The 19799-nt window shown below is 37.8% G+C and overlaps 3 protein-coding genes across 3 annotated transcripts; 2 read left to right on the forward strand and 1 right to left on the reverse strand.

Moving 5' to 3' along the window:
• Window positions 1-688: 688 nt before the first annotated feature.
• Window positions 689-6682, forward strand: LOC145224939 (uncharacterized). The gene is made up of 8 exons (XM_080091574.1): window positions 689-1013; window positions 1311-1458; window positions 2457-2551; window positions 3079-3245; window positions 3783-3904; window positions 4752-4828; window positions 5186-5395; window positions 5829-6682. The coding sequence occupies exons 1-8, from the start codon at window positions 828-830 to the stop codon at window positions 6087-6089; spliced, it is 1266 nt and encodes a 421-aa protein (XP_079947700.1). The 5' UTR covers window positions 689-827; the 3' UTR covers window positions 6090-6682.
• Window positions 6683-8405: 1723 nt separating this feature from the next.
• Window positions 8406-16926, forward strand: LOC145224940 (uncharacterized). The gene is made up of 5 exons (XM_080091575.1): window positions 8406-10694; window positions 14409-14634; window positions 15302-15463; window positions 15770-15982; window positions 16314-16926. The coding sequence occupies exons 1-5, from the start codon at window positions 10646-10648 to the stop codon at window positions 16669-16671; spliced, it is 1008 nt and encodes a 335-aa protein (XP_079947701.1). The 5' UTR covers window positions 8406-10645; the 3' UTR covers window positions 16672-16926.
• On the reverse strand, window positions 16845-19586 carry LOC145224935 (bromodomain-containing protein 7-like). Its single transcript, XM_080091571.1, has one exon. The coding sequence runs from the start codon at window positions 19494-19496 to the stop codon at window positions 17676-17678; it is 1821 nt and encodes a 606-aa protein (XP_079947697.1). The 5' UTR covers window positions 19497-19586; the 3' UTR covers window positions 16845-17675.
• Between the last annotated feature and the right edge of the window lie 213 nt (window positions 19587-19799).

Genomic DNA, 19799 nt, shown 5'->3' on the forward strand with positions numbered 1-19799 from the left:
ACTATCGTATCTAAAATTCCAGCGTGCGGCTTACAATCGAGGGCGGCTTACATTATTTTTTTAACACCTCAACATGCGGCTTACAATCGAGGACGGCTTATGAACGAGGGCGGCTTACAATCGAGTAAATACGGTAACAGCCACCCCATCAAGTGTTTGTCAGCTTATTGTGTGCAAACTGCAAACAATGCGAAATGACCAGGAAAGACAAAGCGCAACAATATACATGGCTGCGTCACAGGCATCGTTTGCAATCTGGGTTTAGGCGCATTTAGAATTGTAGATGCTTATATATGACCTAAACATAAGCACTGGCGGCTTTTGCCAAAGTTGCGCATCCCTGAATTAAAACAACAAAATTGACTTCGGCACACTCTATACAGATTTGTTGATAAGTTTAAAGATGAAAATAACGGCCCAAATAGACGTAAAAATCGACATGCTTTATTGTTTAATTTGAACGTTTCGACAAATGCTCATGCCATCATCAGTGATATGATTCACATCAGTTACACCCGTTTATCTTAGTCACGTAGAAGATTGATAAATAAGGTGCGAAACAACGTCGCATAAAAACGATAGATTTAAAAAAAACACGATAGAATTCAAAGTGATTTGGGAATTCATGTGTTTCTGCCTGCAAAGTAAGTTTCAAAATTATGCGTGGAAGCTTACAAAATACATCCCAAACCCGGTAACGAAATTCGCTTTATGTTCAGTAAAGCAACATTATGATGCCTGACTGACAGTATGAGGATATATATGTAAGACAATCGCCGAATTAAATCCATATCACACCATAGCAGGGGGGATGCTTTCCGGCTTGGATGTGCCACAATACAGATTGTCGTATATGCGTACCGCGCTTAATTCTTATTGCTGATTTCGGCACAACTGCGAGAATCATGAAATCTAAGCTTGAGGGAAGTTTACTGATCCTCTGTTGTTTCTGTCTGACAGTTTGTTATATGTTTTCATTTCACAAGGGACTGTATGTGCCTGGTTTTCGCACGGTAAGTGTTAGAAACGTTTTATAGTCAGGGCTGTTATCGAATGGGAGCTAAAATTAGAAGAAAAAAATCAATGATTTTTTCTTCTTGAAAGAATTAAACAAACATAACTTTTCAAAACTTTTACATTTATGCAACTCACGCCAAACAGTTCATTTTTAGCATTTGTTATGGCAATTAAAATGTGGTGTTACATTTTTTGCATCTGTTTTCACTTTACATGCTTATTTAAAATTTAAGAATAAATCGAAAACAATCGTGTGTACAAAAAGCAGTGCCGTAACTGTAATGCCATTTCAGGCCAATCAACGTTCGGTGACAATAATTAAAGTTGTAAACAGTCGGCAATTCAAGTCAGCGAACTGTGTGAAACCGGCCAATGCTGAAAGTCATATTATTTGTGATTCTCTGCCTTTCCAAACTCCTAGCTGCCGAAATAACACCAAAGGTTTGGACAATTTTGTTTAACATAAGGCTATTTAAGTTTAAAATTATTGTTTGGAACGTATTTGAAATAAATGTGCTTTATCCCAGGGGTGTCAAACTCAAACAACTTTGATGGCCAAAACCAAACTTTAAAGTAGGTCAAGGGCCGCACTATCGAAATATTTGTTACATATTTGTGTAACATGGCAACAACAAAATTGCATAATTAAAAAGTATAATGTTTATTAATGCCTTTACCTACATTAAAATACAACCTTGTAATAAATAACAAACAGATGTGCAGTGTAGCGGAGTGAAAGAACCAACTGTGCTTTCCTGCTTGACGGGAATGGAAAAAAACGTTGCAAATAGCACTAATATAGAATGATTTAAACATGTAAATTCAGAGCTCAAACAGGGCTTTCGTGAGCCTGAGTAAAACACATACTTCTAAAAGTTAGGCTATTTCGTGGGTCGCACAAACACTGCTTGAGGGCCGCATGTTAGACACCCCTGCTGTATCCAATCATCAGTCTATACATGTAGCCTACGACTAACAGTCTATAAATGTCACATACAAGAAACCGATCATGTTATATTTCACCTTTTATTTTTAAATATGCCTTTTTTATGGAAGAGTTGGAGATGTAGTAAAGTTTTAAAAGCCCTGGACTATATTCCATCTACATCAGTGGTTCCCAACCTGGGGTTCGCGGACCCCCAAGGGGGAGTAGGATTGTACACCAGAAAATTTATCTCTTCGTTGCATTGACTGCCACCGTACAGAACTTTATTGAGATTGAAGGACTGTGAAGGTTGATTAAAATTCTGCCACAAAAAGCGAAAGTATATTAACGTATAATGCAGGAAACGAAAAACATAACAAGACTAAATTACGTTGGGGGTCTGCGGATCTATAAAATTTATAAAAGGGGTCCGTGACTACAAAAAGGTTGGGAACCACTGATCTACATTGTTTCATACATTTTTTGAAACGCAAATATCATTAACGTTCTATAGGTTCCGTTCCTAACATAGTGCATTACGTTTGGATTGGCAATGGAACGTTGAAGATTTATCAGTATATCTCCATTCTATCAGTTGCTACAAACCATGTAAGTTTTTGTTTCTATTTGTTTTGTCGCCTTCCAGACCACGTTACTCTACTTCCAGTACAAGGCATACTGTTAACAAATATTTTGGGCAATAAAAATATGCAATTTTTTCAACACGATAGCGATTATTAGTGTACTTTTGCTTGCTTTGCTTATTGATTAAAATTTAGTTTGTCAAACAAAAGGTAATTAAGTTTTCCAACAAAACAAGGTTTTTGCACATTGAAACATAGCTTCATTGTATTGTGCTGATATTGTACCCACATTAGGCTAAACATACACTACACACAAAATGGGTTCGAATCCCACCGCAGGATGTTAGATTTTATTAACTCAATCCTTGCTATATGTTGAATGCTTGACCGGCTGATTCGGTATGACGCATTTAATGGGCCCGGTGTACTGTGATGACACTTCTATTTTTGAATTTAGTTACGCAAATTTATTTCAGTAACTGATATGTACATGTTATATTCCGATAAACAACTATGGTTCACTGGTTTTAATTGGATTGTATAATACAACAGAAACCGGACAAAATGATATTTCACATCAACGATGTCGTTCCACGAGGAGAATTGTGGTTGAATCTGGTTGCTCAAATTCCTTGTCTCGAAATAGAAAAGTTTAAAGCTCCTACACAGATTTATGGGAATCAGATTGAAGAGCTAATGGCGCAAAGTGATGTCGCAAGGTACTGTATCAAATTATTCGCTTGCAACAAAACGTCGGGGAATCGAAAATTGTATATGTTAAAAAAATACCAAAAACGTATTAAATGTATTTACCGAAAGAACGCATACGAACTATCAACAATATTATTTTGATGTGAACAAAGAAAATCCTTTGAAAATAGTAGCCTAATATCCAGATTACTTTAAAACAAATTAATTGTGGCATTTTTTACGCCTATCGCTGCTTTCATCAAAAAGCCGATAGATGCTCTTTTATTTAAGGCAAACAAACAATTAAGTCTTATTTTTAATTTCAATTTGAAAAATGTCTAAAAATTCTTTGCTTGTATTAACAAAAACACGCGTGTTTTTGTTTACAGAAGAGTGAATGACAATCGTTTTTATTGTTTGGGGTTATGGGGCATTTGAAACGAAGTGTTTGGAAAACCATACACGGATCTGTGAAGTTAATAACTTAAATTTGTATTCAAATACATTTTTAGTTATATGATTGTAACAATTTTAAATACGAATAAAGTAACTTTCATGTAATCAAGGTTTCAAATTCTTCTAAAACACGGAGGAATTTATCTCGACTCTGACGTCATTGTTGTTGCGTCATTGGATCCTCTCCGTCAATATCCTTTCACAATGGGATTTAATGGTCTGAAGGGTCTAAGTATGTGTTGAGTTTATAATATAGGTTACCTTAAAATTAGTTTGAGAAAAGTTCCATATCATTTGATGCAGAGTTGTGAGTCGGGCCGGGTTCGGGTTCGGGTTCGAGTTCGGGCTTGGGTTTCTTTAAAAACAACGGGCTCGATTCGGGTCTGACTGTACACTTTGTGTCAGCATTTTTGAAAATAAATTTAGCTAGCTAAATTAAGTAGCCACAGTTGCTGGTCCTGACCTAATGTCAAACAGTCCTAAATCGTTTTGTTTCAGACCAATTGTCTATTGTGTTGGTCTTTTCTGAGGCTTTAATGTATATACCTGTGAATCAAACCTTCGGGCCTAAACGGGCTTCCCAAAACGATTTCGGGTTCAGGCCGGGTTTCGAACCTGTACTTTCGGGTTCGGGCTTCGGGCCCGTTTACAACTGTCTGAGTTGATGTCGAAACAGGTAGAAAACAGTATAGGGAATGTGAGAACACCGTTTGCGAAACGAAGTGGTAAAATATGAGTAATAATAACACTTCTATTTAACAGCGTTTTTGTTTAAACAGATTTCATGTAACTTGGTACAGCAGCAGACGCACAATGAATACAAAAGCATAGAGAAATTATCTGCGAAATGATTTACATTTAATAAGTCGGATAGTTTGGTCATGCATATTGAATAACAGCCATACAAATTTACATGTTTTCTATAGAATATATATAGAAGCCATTGTACCATTTTGTCTCGCAATATGGTCACCGGTTCACAGATTATTCTTGAATTTGAAAAGGAACAAATTTGATTTTGCGCAACAACGTTGCAAAAGTGCACAAAAAGTAAAAATCTTTAAACTAGACCATTGTAGGCGCTGGATCGTTTCTGTCTGTACGAAATGCAACTTTTCTTCAGGAGTTATTAAACGGATACAAACAGTTCAACGAGGTAAGCACGCAATTTTGCAATATATTACAATAGTTGTTTTACGTATGTTATGAATTTAGTGTTGTTACTAAGCACAATTCATAAACTGTCTCTTTAATGAGCCGGCAATTTTATTAGACTTGTCCGACGTTTCGACGTCTCATTTGGGACGTCTTCATCAGGGTTATGTCAGTTACCCGTTCTTATAACTCCAAACTGGCTGCTACTGTTTTCATGTTCACCCTTTTTATGTTATAAGAACGATTGTTTTGGGTAGCTGACATTACCCCGATGAAGATGCCCCAAATGAGAATAAAATGTGATGGAAATTTGACAAAAAACTTTTTTAATTTGCCAAATTTTTGTATTTATTTGTAGATCAAAGAACCTGTGTCCTATTTCAGCTGCATTAGGTCACGAGATTTGGCTTTAAGTCGCAAAGATCTTCCAATCCACATCGAGGAAACTTCAATGCAACGACCGAACGTGTGGATTGAACACGAATCTATTGCGGAATCTAGTCATGATTTGAGTGACAACTACATGATTCATATACATCCTAAATTTACCACAAAATACTTTTCCGAGGTAGTCAATTTTGTTGATGCTGGTTCAGTATTTTTTTTTATTCATTACCGGTTTTTGTTACCGTAGTTCATTGTTAGCTGATCCTTTTTGATTTTGGGTTTCCTACCACAATCACCTTTTTCGTTTCGTGCCTTTTTTGTGTCTTCTGTAAAAATTGTAGTACACTTGCTTGTCGAATCATCTCTTTTTCGAATTCGTTCTTTCCTTAAATGTAAATATGCTAATTTTTCCGACGGGTGATTCTTTTTCTTGCCTTTGCATGTTTTTTGTTCTGTTTATTCAATTGATTGCCTGTTTTGAAATCGAGGGTGGCTGATAAGGTGACGTTAGGGCCATTCGCCACCCTGTCGATTAAACTCCGCAAAATAAACTTACTTACTTTAAGTATGCGCTCCTTTATTGAAAAAACGAATCACTTCGGCTATCTTTTCAGGACTTTCTTGAGTGGGGAATCGACGAAGTCCGGATTCACGATTCCACGTACGGCGCGGCCGCAAGAGCAGCTCTGTTTGGAACTCGGGATCTCGTGTTTCTTCGAGGCGAGGAAGAAATTGCGAAGGACAGAAAACCAAGAAAACCGATCAAACTTATTTCCCATGACGATGTCAAAGAACATCCACGAAATTTTTTAAAAGATAACCTCGCTGAGATTAAAAAGGCGTCCACCCTAAAGAACCATGTCAAAACAATTTGAATAGTCTGGCTCGACAATATACTTGTAAGTTGTATGACTCATAAGATCAAGCTACACTTTGAATTTTTATGATGTTTAACGAGAAAAACATTTGTTAAAGGTTTAGTTTTAGCCATAGTGGTTTTGGTAACTTGTTAAACAAGACGTTTCAAAAAACAAAATGAACAAATGGACAATGTGCAGCATTCGTCATTTAAATTTACAAACTCTTTATTACTATATCCCTGTAACAGCGTGTATCTGTTAAAGTTATTGTGTTATTTTTCATTCTGCAAACTTTGGTTTTTCTACCAAATAAGAGAGCTGAAAAATAAAACAATGCTACTGCATGTGCATATCTTATATCATGCATATTTTCCAAAATTGTTCACACATTCAAACTTTCACATTTTCTGATTTGTCTTTCCTGTAATTTACCTCGTTTTTCTTCGAGGCGAGGAAGAATTTGCGAAAGACAGAAAACCAAGAAAACCGATCAAACATATTCCGTATTCTGAAACAGGTCTTCCTGATAAGCGCTTTTGACCTTATTGATTTGTGTCGTTGCTTTGTGAAATAATTTGTCTACGAATAATAATTTGCTTATCTTTGAATGTGTGCCTTTTTCACGTGGTTCGAACCTAGGAAGCTCCCGAAGATTCCCTATCACTTTTTATGTTTGCATGTAGGTCAGACGCGCCGGACCATTCGGCCAAGTTTGTTCTGTTTATTTTAGCTTGTTTGTGGATTGATGCTTGCCGCATACCTGTTTGTCGATTTACGTTTGCTGTAGACCAGTGCTTCTCAATCTTTTATGCACCGTGGCCCCCTAACAGTAACTTTCAGGCCTCGTGCCCCCTCTATAAATAACTCCGTAAGACCTGTGGTCTCTACCAAAAATGCATGTAGCAAACTCAACTAAATTATAAAGTCCATGATCTCTGAATATTTTTTTTGCTAAAATTATTCCTCAATATGAAATTGTGTAGGAAAGTAAATCATATCATTTGCAGCACACACCCAATTCTAAGCATTATAAAAGAAAATGGTTCACTGATATTTGGTGGATGTTTATAATGAGCTTACACTCGTGACCCCCCGGAATACAGCCCGTGGTTCCCCAGGGGATTCATGGGCCCTGGTTAAGAACCACTGCTGTAGACTGTTTATGTGAATGTTTATGTTTGTATGCTTTTAGTAACAGTCATTTCTGAAACTCTTGTTGCTTTTGGGGGGGATTTTAATTCACACTCTTTTGAACTTTTATTTCACACAATTTGCACACTTGGAACTTTAGATATAAATTTGCTTTTAATTGAACATGACCACTACAAGTAATCAACCACTCAGAGTTGTAAGTCGGGCCGGGCTTTTCGGGTCGGGTTCGGGCTTACGTTTCTTAAAAAACGGGCTTGACTTTACACTGTGTGTCAGTATACTTTTTTAAATAAATTTAACTAAGTAAGTAGCCAGTTCTGGACTCGACATAATGTTAAGCAGCCCTAAAACGCCTTGTTCAAGACTAATGTTCTATGTTGTCTTGGTCTGTCCCGAGGTTTCAATGTAAAGACTAGTCAATCAAACTTTCGGGCCCAAATGGGTTTCTCAAAAACGATTCGGGTTCAGGCCGGGATTCGGGTTCGCATTTTCAGCCCCGTTGGCAACTCTGTGACCACTACAGGATGTCAACCGTGTATATTCAGCCACAACCAACGATCAGTGTGACATTAATGCATGCGGACAACGCAATTCTTTCATCGTTGACAGATGGCGACACTTCGATCAATAAGTAAGGAGCGAGAGAGGTAAGGCGAAAACGAGAGAGCCACGAAGGTCCCACGGGTCCGGATCGTTTGTCTTCGGCTTCACGGTCCTGCGAGGATTCACTTCACCGCCCATTTTAACACGATTACATTCTTGTTACTTCAGCCATGTTGGACCGTAAATTTGAACGAATTTTGCAAGAGATGAATGGCGCTTTGAGATTTTTCTTCACTGCAGATGCTAATGGTGGCTGGTGCAGTTAGGAGCGATGTTTATAATTTCAGAGACTAGAGTGTTTTTAGTTTTTTTTTTGGAAGTCTTGACGTTGACAAAAACGTACAACTTTTATTTGACATAAAGTCAATGTGGGCAATTTCAACTTTTCGGTACTTTATGAAATTAAGGGTTTTCAATAAAATAATAGTTTTTTTAGCCCTTTTGTCCGTATTTTTTTGCACCAATGTCAGCATATCATCTAAAAAAAACTACTTTTGTGTTGTTGTTAAGCCTAATTAAATCGGCTACCATAAAAAGCAAGAACCTTTAATGATTTCGCTATTTAAAAACATAGAAAGGAAGCTATAAGCACAACCTAAATCCTTGTAAGTGTACAGAAAAAATGTACCTAGCATTTCAGCTTGAAAAGGTATTTAGAAAATTTGTTACTGAATAAAAAAGAGTTGAGTTACCTTTCTAGCAGAATAGGATTAACGATTGGTGCGACAATCTAACATTGCACATTATTGAACCTATACTGCTACACAGTACGAACGAAGTGTTGCAATAGATGGATATTTTAATGGGTTTGTCTTACACCGTTATTGTCACCAAGTTTAAACTTGCTTAACCATAAACAAATGCAAATTTTTATTGAATCTTTTTTGCAAGCTGGGTGCTGCACGAAATTTTTACACACGAATCAATGTTTGGTTGGTTTGAGATTTCGCGTTTTGGTCGCATTAGGCAAGCATTAGCATTAAAGCGTTTCGTAAAACGGCGCTGTCTTCGTCCTGAAACCCCGGTGCATTAAATATGCATGTGATTGAATCATCATATTACATTGACGGAAAAGAAACCCGCCTGTTTTCCAGCATATTTAAGATGAGATAGCTCAGAGAGGTTAAAGTCGGATGTAAACGCTTGCTGAGGTCTTAAAAGTCAGTTGTAACCAAAAAAAGTTCTTTATGGTTGACATAGCCTAGATATATACAAATCATGTATAAATAAACAATGGTCAGTAGCAGTGGTTCTAGAAATGTGTGCTCAAAGAGATTTCCTAGTCAGTGAGTGTGCCGTGAACATTGGCTATTGCTGAGTCAGAGGTTTGTATTTTTAACGAGGACATTTCAGACATTTTATTCTGTGACAGTTATGTTTTGATTAGACATATTTTGAATACAATTTTAGCAGATACATGCAAGCTATAGCAGTGGTTCTAAACGTTGTGCTAAGAAAAAGTTACAGCATTGTTAATAAGATCTTATTAATGACGAAATGCGAGTGAACGTAAAAACGCTAGAATCTGTTTCAATTTCCCCCTCAACCTGAGAGTGAACTATATGATATGTGTGGGTAAGATAGGCATGGGTAACAATATATGCTTAAAGGGCTTTACCCCAAAAATGTAAGTAAGAATAGTGTATGTGAATATTGTAAATGATAACATACACAAAGTACCACCAGTTCAAAACAGTTTCGTTGTATTGCATATTGAAACACATTCATATTGTCGTTTTCTTTGCTTAACATTTTCAATTCAAAACCTCCATGAAAAGAAAAGTAATGAAGAGTGCATAAAAGAAAAGTAATTAAAACGCACTGGTCCCGAACATGAGTAAACTAACATTTGCTTTCAGAATTCGCAGACTAAGTGATAAAAACTAGTAGAGTTCATTTGACCGAGCCCAATACCTAATAGGCTACTTTTCTGCGTTTCCAAACATACGTACCCATATGTACACCATCGGCAAAACAAGGCATAAGTTTCGTCGATGTTTACTTCCTGCATTCGATGGGTGCATAGACGTTTAAAAGGTGGAAGTAGCTAAGTTGAGTTTATTTCGCTTGGTGCAAAAAAAGTCTTCGCAACGTTGAGTTGAGTTGAGTTTATTTCGCTTGGTGAAAGACGACATGGCGACACAATTGCACTAAAACAATCACCAAGCCGGAAATAGCTGCGCAACGTTAAAACGTTATGGAGCGCATAAAAGTGTCGGGCACAAGTGGTGGATGAGAGCCAAAACGCGCTGCAGCTACACCGTCGTTACAAGGCGTTAAGTGTCTTGGGCTCACAAAAAAGTGAGGTTGGCGCATTGTGGGTAAACCCGACTGGGGGTGGAACGTTGGTGGAACCAGTCGAGGGGGCCCTATAAACTAACCACCCGTGTTAGGGAAAGAGGGTGGGGTTCGACAGGAAAAGAAACCACCGAAAGAAACCCTGCCGGATAGTTTCAGGCGCCGGAAGAAAGAGCACACAAAGTACATATTCATGCTATTATTAGACTTTGGACTAATATTAAGTTCAAAACGTTTTTACGTAAACAAGCCAGAAATCTGTGCAACCTTTAGACTTTAAAGCTCAGACAAGTTTATAATAAGGGCTATTGCCAACTTGAAGAAAAGCATGCAAGTTTCAACCAGTTTGTTATATTGTACCAAAGTTACACATACCAACGTTTAGGCATTGATGAACCAAAACTAACTGCAACGTGTAGTTACCAACATCTTGTCATACAGAGCGTTTCATGGAGCTTGTTTTTTTCAGCGGAATAACATAAATTAATTGATTAAAAAATAGATTTAGACACAGCAGGATGTATTGCAAACTTTGGATTTTCGTGTTGTTGTTAAGCCAAGTCGTAGGTAAGTTATAGATAGAACAAATAGTTTAGTAATGGTGTGTCAGAAAAAAGACTTTTAGTGGTATATATGCTATAACATCGAATATCTATTGAAACATCATTGAAACCTGTTAATAATATTTTATTAATGTTTTTTGTTGGTTTTACGTAGGCCTATATGTCATTATTTTTGATAAACGATTTTGTCATTGTTAATTTGGGTGGCCTTGTAAAAAGCGCACTTAGACAATGAAACGAGATTATTACTGTAGGAAGCATTCATAAGTTATAAAATTAGACTGCTATCAATTTTATTAAAGGCATTTTTTGCCAGGTGTCTTGTTTTACGTAACAACAAAAAGACAATTAAAGGAACAAACAATTAACATTTTTTCGAGATCTGACAACAATTAACAGACAAACCATACGAAAAACCATATACCACAACGGGAAACAGCGGGTCTGAATTAAAAAACTTCTGGGCAACGTTTAGTATCACAGGACTGAATTTGTTTCAAGCAGGGGTCGTACTCATCTCACCTGCCCTTGCGTAACGTCTTTGAGGGCGGGAGGGGCGCTCGATCGTTCGATAATCGAAACAGATTAATTGCCCACGACATAACGGCCGCTTTCAAGACACTTTGGGTCAGGGAAACCACGTACAGATAGAACATTTTTCACTGCCCTACCTACGTTAGCTGTTGTTAAGCTCCACACATTACAGTTCGTGGCGATCTCTCTATTTTCAGTTTCAGTTAGAAGTGATTTTAATATTCAAGCGGTTTATTACGGAACTGTTACTACCATCAAGCTTGCACGACAAAACACTAATAAGTACAACAATCATTTAAACGTCTGAAGTATAATGTTTTCGCTATTTACATGCGTTCTGACTTTTCTGTTTTCATCAAGATTTGTTTTATGTCCAAGTCTATAATTTTTCTAACTTTACACAGATTAATTTTATTTTTCGCCTTGTGCAAAACTGTTTTGACTCAGGTACACAATTCACGGTATTAAAAATCCTAACCAGAAACAAACAAGCCATATGTTTGTAGAAAACATGACGTTTCCACATCAACTTGTGTCATTCTCAAATGAATGAATGTCAAAGCCAAGAAACTAGTGAAAGTTTGTTGACATAAAAACGTCCGCAAAATAGCGGTAAGTTACCAAAAAATGCACTACAAGCAAAGTTTGAACTTCATCTATAAAATCCAGCACAACAACATGACAAGTAACAATGCTTTAGCAACACTAAATTTGAAAGTAGTTGCATACAGACAACACTGACATGCCTTTATATACTAGAAACATAGATTATTGTGGTAGATGTAACTAGTGATATACCGAATCGGCGAAATTTTGATTCGGCCGAAATCGATTATTCGGCAGTTTTGCCGAATAAATTCGGCCGAATCAACCGAATCATTTATGACTCCACGCGAAGTCGTGCCCTACGCGTTTGACATGAAAACATAAGTTGGTTGTGTTTCGTCCCTAATTTAGTTCTGTGGGATTTAGCATTGCCTCAAGCATAATTGTCAACCCGACAATGAATCGCTGATTTTTTGTTTGCAGTAGGAAAAGCGATAATGTGTTAAAAATATAATGATTGACTCGATTTTAGTAGGTACGGGCTTTCGGGTCTGCTTTGAAGAGACAAAAAATTAGAAGAGACATGTTTAACGCTTGAAATGTGTGTTCGTAAAAGATTCGGTTTCGTCCGAATCGCAAAAAATTATTCGGCCGAAACCGAATCTTTGCAAAAGTGGCCGATTCGGCCGAATAAATTCGGCAAACCGAATATTCGGTACATCTCTAGTTTTAACAATAACTCTGTGCTCATAGAGGAAAATGAATGCTTGGACATTTGAAATGTACTTACTATATGTAATCTCTTTGTTGGTTTCGTTTTGAATGCCACTTTCGACAGAAACCTTGCTACAGAAAAATATAGCACTGAATAAAATCAAAGAAAACTACATATTTTTAAATCACGTGTGAGATGGGGCCTGGAAATTTTGGTGTTTGTTCCAGTGAATCTTTAAGTAACTTTGTGTGAGCTCTTGACCGCGAGTTTACCAAACCTTTAAAATCTCATGTTTAGCAAACTGCGTAACATGTTTTGCAACGTTACAGACTCTAAATACGTCAACGTTGCGTTTATAACGTCGACGTAACTCACATAACATTACTTATGACCCATGAGTAACCAATTCTTGTTAGGGAGCTGTCACGTTTAATATGTCCGCTCATAAATTTGCGTCCCTTGTGTTTGGATGCCCCATGTAAAGCCGTCGCTTTTGATCAGCATGACAACAAAACGAACGACGAACGAGCGCTTCCCGGCCGTCTTTGCGGCGTCGACTCCCCGGGGAATCCAAGTCTTGTCGCGCCGATCTCGCGACAAATCGAATCTGTGGCTCATTGCGAAAAGTACACAGCCTATTAGGATCGATCAAGCCGCGCTGCTGCGTTTTATTAAAGGAGATTAGTGCGTTATATCAACCATGATCAAAAATACATCGGGTGAACGCAAATTGCGTGTGACCGCAGGCTGACCATCACATAAGGCGCCCATTCTTTTCAATTGATTGGAGAGGCTATCTTTTGTGGAATTGGGAATCAAGTATTGATTTTTCTTTTTGCTTGATGTTCGGTTTACACACTCCGCTTAATGGTCATGTAACGTTGGGGCATAATGTGGTTAGGGATCTACCAGAAACCAAAACGTTTTTGTTTGGCACGACACCAAGCATGGCAAGGTTTTTGCCATGACATCACACATAAGTGACGTAACAATATATTAGCTGCTCTATTCTTTATTCTATCAAAACCCAAGCCCTCCCTTTATCGAAAGTTTATTTGTTTGAAAAAACACTAGCTGCAGTAGTTTGTTTGATAACCGTTTCGTCAGAAGTTAGACTTTGGTTAAGATAATGTTGCTTATAGCAAAAGCTACAACCGAAACTAAGTAAATAATTTATTTCTTAGCATTCATGGGCTATCATCATGGCCAACCGCATATTACAAATTGATATCTATCATTTTCGCTTATCAGTTATCAACCCTGTCTTACATTTTATCAACCGTGTAACTATAAGGCAATGTCACTCAGAGATGTCAACTTCGCACTACATCAAGAAAACTTCTTAACCTCGCGCCACACTGTGAGACAGCTTTTGGTGACAAATAAGTTTAAAACAATTCAGGTTCTTGCGTTGTTACGGACGCAAAAGTAAGTCCAAAAACATAACACGTATATTCTGCAAAGTTTTTCGCGACACGCTTTGAACTTTTTCACTGGACACCGGTATGCCGCGGTACACATCAGTCTAAGAATCACCAACCAAAAAGCCTATACTAATCGCCCCAAATATGAAGCTGATCAGTTTTTTTCCTGTTGAATCCCATCCTCTTTTCCTAGCTAGGGTGGTTAGTTTGTAGTCCCCCACTGGTTCCACCAACGTCCCACTCCCCGGTCGTGTTTGACCACAATGTGCCAACCTCACTTTCTTGTGAGCCTCAGTTACATAACGCCTTGTAATGACAGTGTAGCTGCAGCGCGTTTGGCTGTCATCCACCAGCGCATTCCATTTATTAGTGTTCCATATAGTTTTGACATTGCGCAGCTATTTCCGGTTTGGTGATTGTTTTAGTGCAATTGTGTAGCTATGTGTTCTTTCACCAAGCGAAATAAACTAAACTCAACCTTTAAACATTGTTTCACAAGGTCTCAAGGGCGACACCAGCCGTTGGCAATCGACAACGCAGAGATGGAAAAGTTTCAAGCAACCGCGGTTTTCGCTACAGCGACCCACAGAGTTGATGATAAATGTCTCAGATCTACTTGCAATACGATATGGATCCTGTACGTATCTGGATATCATGAACGCTTCTCAACAATGCGAGTCGCTATTCTTTCGTCATCTGATGCAAGACAACTGTGAGAGTTGCGCGTAAGTGAACGGAGTACTCGGTGTATATTATACAGTACTACTGAGTAGTCGATGCCCAGCTTCTGTGTTTTAAACTGTTATACCGAGAAGTACAACGTATGAATGTAGAAAGCATAGTTGTAAGCAGGCCCGAAATCCCGAACTAGACAGAAATTTTCGTACGACTGCGACACAAATAATACCGAAAACTCACAGAGCAAGCTGCTTATAGGTCTTTGACAACAATCAATAATACAAAGAAATTGGGCTAGTTAATTTGTCAGCAAAGGCAAAACGTTAAACTGCCTACCTAATACAATCGGCAAAAGCACGCAAATAAACTTGCATTCAATAGTAAACTATATGAACGGCTGCAAGACCAATTCGCAACTATGAGTCCGTTTGAAATAAGTTGGCATCATAATACTTCGACCTTGATCAATTTTCTGCAAAATCAAGTAACAAAGTGCTTTGATGACGACAAGACAAATATAGCCAAGTCGATATAATTCAAGTCACGACCAAGTTGTCATGTCACATTACATGGATTTTAAATTTTGTCACTTTAAGTCATCCCATTTTTGCAAGTAACACTGAAGCAACCTGTGGTTTTAACATTGAGAAAATTCATGCAACTGTATAATATTATTCGCTATTTGGTAAAATAACCATGTTTCATATTTCACAGCACTCTCTACAAATCCCTGCAGCAGTGTGTCAGTCGTAAGTGGCAAAGTTGTAACACATCCAATCAGAAAACGTCGGCTGGAAACATTCCCGACAACCAGTTTGTGCAAAGCTCCGAGGCCACTTATTGTAATGGAGGAACACTGTCTTTACCGGGGGCAGGGTAATATTTCTTAATTGTTGAAATTTACACCCTTTGAAAAGATACACACAAATAGGCCTACGTGAGTCACGAAAGCGAAATAGCCTAGGTGTCTTCTAATGTGTTTTGTAACGCAAAAGTTGTTTTTAGCTTTAGTCTATTTAATATTGATTCAGAAATGACACCTTAAAGATTGTTTCAGTATGTCTGCTTGCAAGTAGCCTAGGCCTACTTTAGCCTAAAGTATAGCCCACCTTGAAATATTACCTCAAACCTTTACAAGCACAGCTAGGTCTAAGGAAGTAAAACAGTGATCCATTTTTTTAGGCATCCAATCAACTACTGCACTCCCAGATATTATACAGAAGCTGGCCTTTGTTTGCAACGGTTTCATCAGATATTTCGCAAGAATCTAACCCATCCCGACGTGTGCACAAGTTACTATCAAGCCAGAACTTGCTTCGACAGAGTGCAAGATCAGTATTGCAACTATCCAACACTACTCAAGGTTATGTTGAACGTGTCCAGAAGTCTTTACAGGTGAGCTATATCCAGTGTTGAAGCTGCTATGCTGAAAATGTATTAAACAACTATTTGAAAGTGCTTGATTAAGCTACTGGTTGTTTACTGCATTGTAACAAACACCCAAATACAGGAAAAGTGACTTTGGTGGTTAGGGCATTTAAGGGTTTATGTATAGTGCCAAGCATTTCGACAACAGTCAACAACTTTTGCTGGTTAATTGATTAGCAAATACAAAAGATTACACCACCTACCTTACAATTCCCGAAAGCATTATGTTTACAGCCAACGTTCCACATGGTAATATTTGCAGTCAAAAACAGTTACAAACAGCTTACTCTAATTCCAGATGTTGGAATCCGTTCTGTGTTTGGAAACCCTCCCTACGCGGCGAATTTGCGCCCTGTGGGCAACGGACCGTGTCTAAATACAAGTTTGACCCGAAACGCGGAATTCCTCAAGAATGTGAGCGCAATATTGCCGCCGACGTTTCTGATTGGCTCACTATAGATCAGATGACCTTTAGTTCACTTGTCGTTGCACAGCAGCCCAAAAAGAGGACTACGGACGGTCGAAGACCAAACGCAAAGAAAAAGTTTGTTCCACCTGGAAAATTTACAACACCACCTACCGGAAGCTCTTCAAGAAACAATTGGTCACTGAAACTCGCTTTTTTCCTCATTTTATCAACAACTGTGATTTTGTGATTGTGGTGTATTTTTGGTGCCGTTCACTGTGTATGGTGGAAACTTACTATAAGTGGCAATAAAGAATGGTAAATTCAAGCAAGCTAACCGTATTTACTAATAAGACCAAACTGTTTGCCACCGCTGCTCGTTTGCCACCGCTGCTCGTCTATGGAAACTCTTTTCTCTTTATAAAAAAAACCTTTATTTAAAAAAACAAGCAAATGGTGCAAACTTTTGTGCTGTGTTTTAACTTTCAATACACGCCAACATGAACATCTTGTACACATTCCTAATGCAAAAATGCATTATATACTGCAAAAGTGAACAATGTTAAACAAGCTTTCACAATAGCAACATGGTAGTTAATGTCAAAATGTATGTAAATTTAAGCAGGGTGCAGAGTTGGAAGTCTGAATTTTTATTTGACTCCGACTTCTATAGTCAAGTATTTGAGGCCTTTCAAATGCTGAAAAAATGTATGCTTCACTTGTGACATGTCCATAAATGGGCCCCAAGACATGCATTTTTTTGTAAACAGCATATGGAATGCATACCAAAGTAATTTTTTAACTAGGGTGCATTCAGTGTTTTTTTTAAGGTGTTTTGGGAAAAAAATTCTCCAGCGGTTTCCCAAAATTTGGACTTGGCTATTTTTTGCAAATATGGCTACTTTTTGGTATTTAAATGAACACTTGCGGTCTCTTAAAACTACTTAGCGGTCACCCAAACCAAACCTTAAAAAAACCCTGGGTGCATTGAACATTAGTTGTGGAAATTTTCGCTCTCTAAACCAAAATGGTAACCTTGAAGAGTCGGACTCGAAGGTTGTCAGGCCGTTTTGCAACCTTAATTTTAAGCAATTTCAATTTAATCGACAAAAAAGTTGTAAGGTATTCTATTCAACAAAACATTTGTCATGTGTTTGGTATTTTAGAAAAATCAAAACTTTGACATGCCTAAGTATATATCATGGCAGTAGAATTTGACAAGCTTACAACAAGACATGTACTTTTGAAAACAGATCACAAATCTACGCCCATTGCTTTGTGCAAGCCTGCAACAGAAACCAAACTTCGTGGTGAAGCTTTTGAAGCCAGATTCACAAATTTTTGTTGAAGATTACTAGCCACTTCAGATTCAGCAGTTGTTGGCAGGGCTAAATTTGCTTCTTGTGGATTTGGCTTTTGACTCAATCTTTTTTGCTGCTCACTTTTGAGTTTGTAGATAAGGTCACCAGTTTGGTCCAGTTCTGATTGGATTGTTTTCCCTGGTGGACTTGAAACTGGTACAGTTTGTAGGTTCTGCTCTTTCATTTTGTCCAAAAATGAAACATCAATACCAAGGTCTTTTAATGTGCGTAACTCATCCAAGTTAACTTTCACTTTGTCAGTTTTGTTTTCACTTTTCTCTTCAGCAGATTTTCTTTTTTCTAAAATCTCCTGGTTAGTTTGTGAGTGTGCACCATGCGTTACATTGTCCAGCAAATCAGACACCATATTCACAAGACCTTTGCCACAGTCGCTGACAAACTCTTGAATGCTCTGTGCAAAAAGGTACCCAGTATCGCTGCTGTATGCTGACAACAACAGGTCACTTTCCTCTTGGGTCAGATTTGAAATCCTGGAATCATAAGCAGGCGCAAATGATCCAAATGCACCATAGCTTAAATACTCCAAAGGTGTGACTTTATTACGCTTATCCTCTTTGACTTCAGGCATTACATCTATTCCAGATGAAATGCCACCTGTCAAAACACCCATGTCCACCACCTGAGTTTCTTGTTTTCCATGATCCGGGTTTAACAAGTTTAATGTTGTTTTGCCATCATCGTCCATCCGTAAAATACCAAATTTACCATGTGGATTTTTTTTGAGCAACTTTTCCTTGGCTTCTTTAGCAGCCTCAATCACATTTGGAGCAACTGAAAGGGCATCATCAGCATCAGTAAAGCTGACAGCCTCATGTAGTGAATCTGCGTCAATGTGTATAGCCGACTCCGATATGGTTTTGTCAGAAACTTTTACAGTTTCTAGTCTTGTGACTTCTATTGTGCATTCGTTTGTTGCAACATCAACTGCAGTTTTATTGGGAACTTCTATGCCAAGAATTTCTTGGGCTTCAGCTTTTGTCAATTCATTGGTTGCACTTAGGCTTCGTAGCATACTTGCAAGGCGGTCTTTACTGAAAATCTTGGTAGCAGAAGCTAGCAGTTTTTTGGCCATTTGGTAGTAAATAGTGTCTTCTTTGTTGTAAATGCAGCAATTTTCAACCATTTGTTCCACATCTGCTTTCATTTCATCCAAGTTATCATAACGATTGGTAACAATTTTGTTTTTCATTGTACTGAAATCCATAGGGTATTTAATGACAGAAGAATATCCAGGCGCTATTATGTCATTTACAGGAAATTTGAAAATTTCATGCGGATCTTTCCGTTCCAGTTGACGCAACAAGTTCATAAAAACCAAGTTTAAAGCTTTTCTCTGACTAGCAGACATAGTAGTTTTGACTGGTAGAACTAGTTTCACTTTTTCGATTGGCTTAATAATGACTGGTGTCTCTTCAGTTTGCATTTCAGAAGAACTAGAATCAGCATCAATGCTCTCCGCTGGCTTCGGTGACAAGTTTGGAGTTTTGACTGGTCGAAAAAGTCCCTCTGAAGAATGCTTTTTCTTTTTCTTTTTGTGGTGATGATGATGTGAAACTGGTGAGTCTGCATAATCCGAGTCATATGTTCCTTCCGAACCTCGCTTTAAAATGAGCTTAAGTGGTGTTTTTTCAGTTGCAACATTGTCATCGGAATGGTGCCAATCCCCTTTGTGCTTCTTGTGCTTTTTTGTCATAGTTTATTTGCCTCTATTCACATTAATTTTTTACATTTATTAATGCCCTTATTCTTACAAACACTAACAATCTAAAAAAAAATTTAGATTTACATTACTCGATTATTCATTGGAAGTTGTGTTTTTACATCAACATAATCAATAAAAAAAACTTTGCCAGGTAGCTTCTTCCATAATAAAATGTTCGCTTTTCTTTTTCCTTCCGCAGACTGATTATGATTACTAAGTCCTGGACCTGATACAGTAAAACTTTGAAGCGTTACTTTGGCTTTGCTAGCCCTAACAAAATAATTATTTTATTTT

This window comes from Phallusia mammillata, chromosome 4, assembly GCF_965637545.1.
Source record: "Phallusia mammillata chromosome 4, kaPhaMamm4.hap1.1, whole genome shotgun sequence".
NCBI classification, from domain to species: domain Eukaryota; kingdom Metazoa; phylum Chordata; class Ascidiacea; order Phlebobranchia; family Ascidiidae; genus Phallusia; species Phallusia mammillata.

What these genes read in the sequence shown, in the direction of transcription:
- LOC145224939 (XM_080091574.1), top strand. Translation starts at nt 828, where the DNA reads ATGTGCCACAATACAGATTGTCGTATATGCGTACCGCGCTTAATTCTT. An exon ending in GCGCAAAGTGATGTCGCAAG is followed by an intron (nt 3,246 to 3,782) that starts GTACTGTATCAA and finishes CATGTAATCAAG; the next exon opens with GTTTCAAATTCTTCTAAAAC. An exon ending in CCACAAAATACTTTTCCGAG is followed by an intron (nt 5,396 to 5,828) that starts GTAGTCAATTTT and finishes CTATCTTTTCAG; the next exon opens with GACTTTCTTGAGTGGGGAAT.
- LOC145224940 (XM_080091575.1), top strand. Translation starts at nt 10,646, where the DNA reads ATGTATTGCAAACTTTGGATTTTCGTGTTGTTGTTAAGCCAAGTCGTA. An exon ending in GACAACTGTGAGAGTTGCGC is followed by an intron (nt 14,635 to 15,301) that starts GTAAGTGAACGG and finishes CATATTTCACAG; the next exon opens with CACTCTCTACAAATCCCTGC. An exon ending in CTGTCTTTACCGGGGGCAGG is followed by an intron (nt 15,464 to 15,769) that starts GTAATATTTCTT and finishes CCATTTTTTTAG; the next exon opens with GCATCCAATCAACTACTGCA.
- LOC145224935 (XM_080091571.1), bottom strand. Translation starts at nt 19,496, where the DNA reads ATGACAAAAAAGCACAAGAAGCACAAAGGGGATTGGCACCATTCCGAT.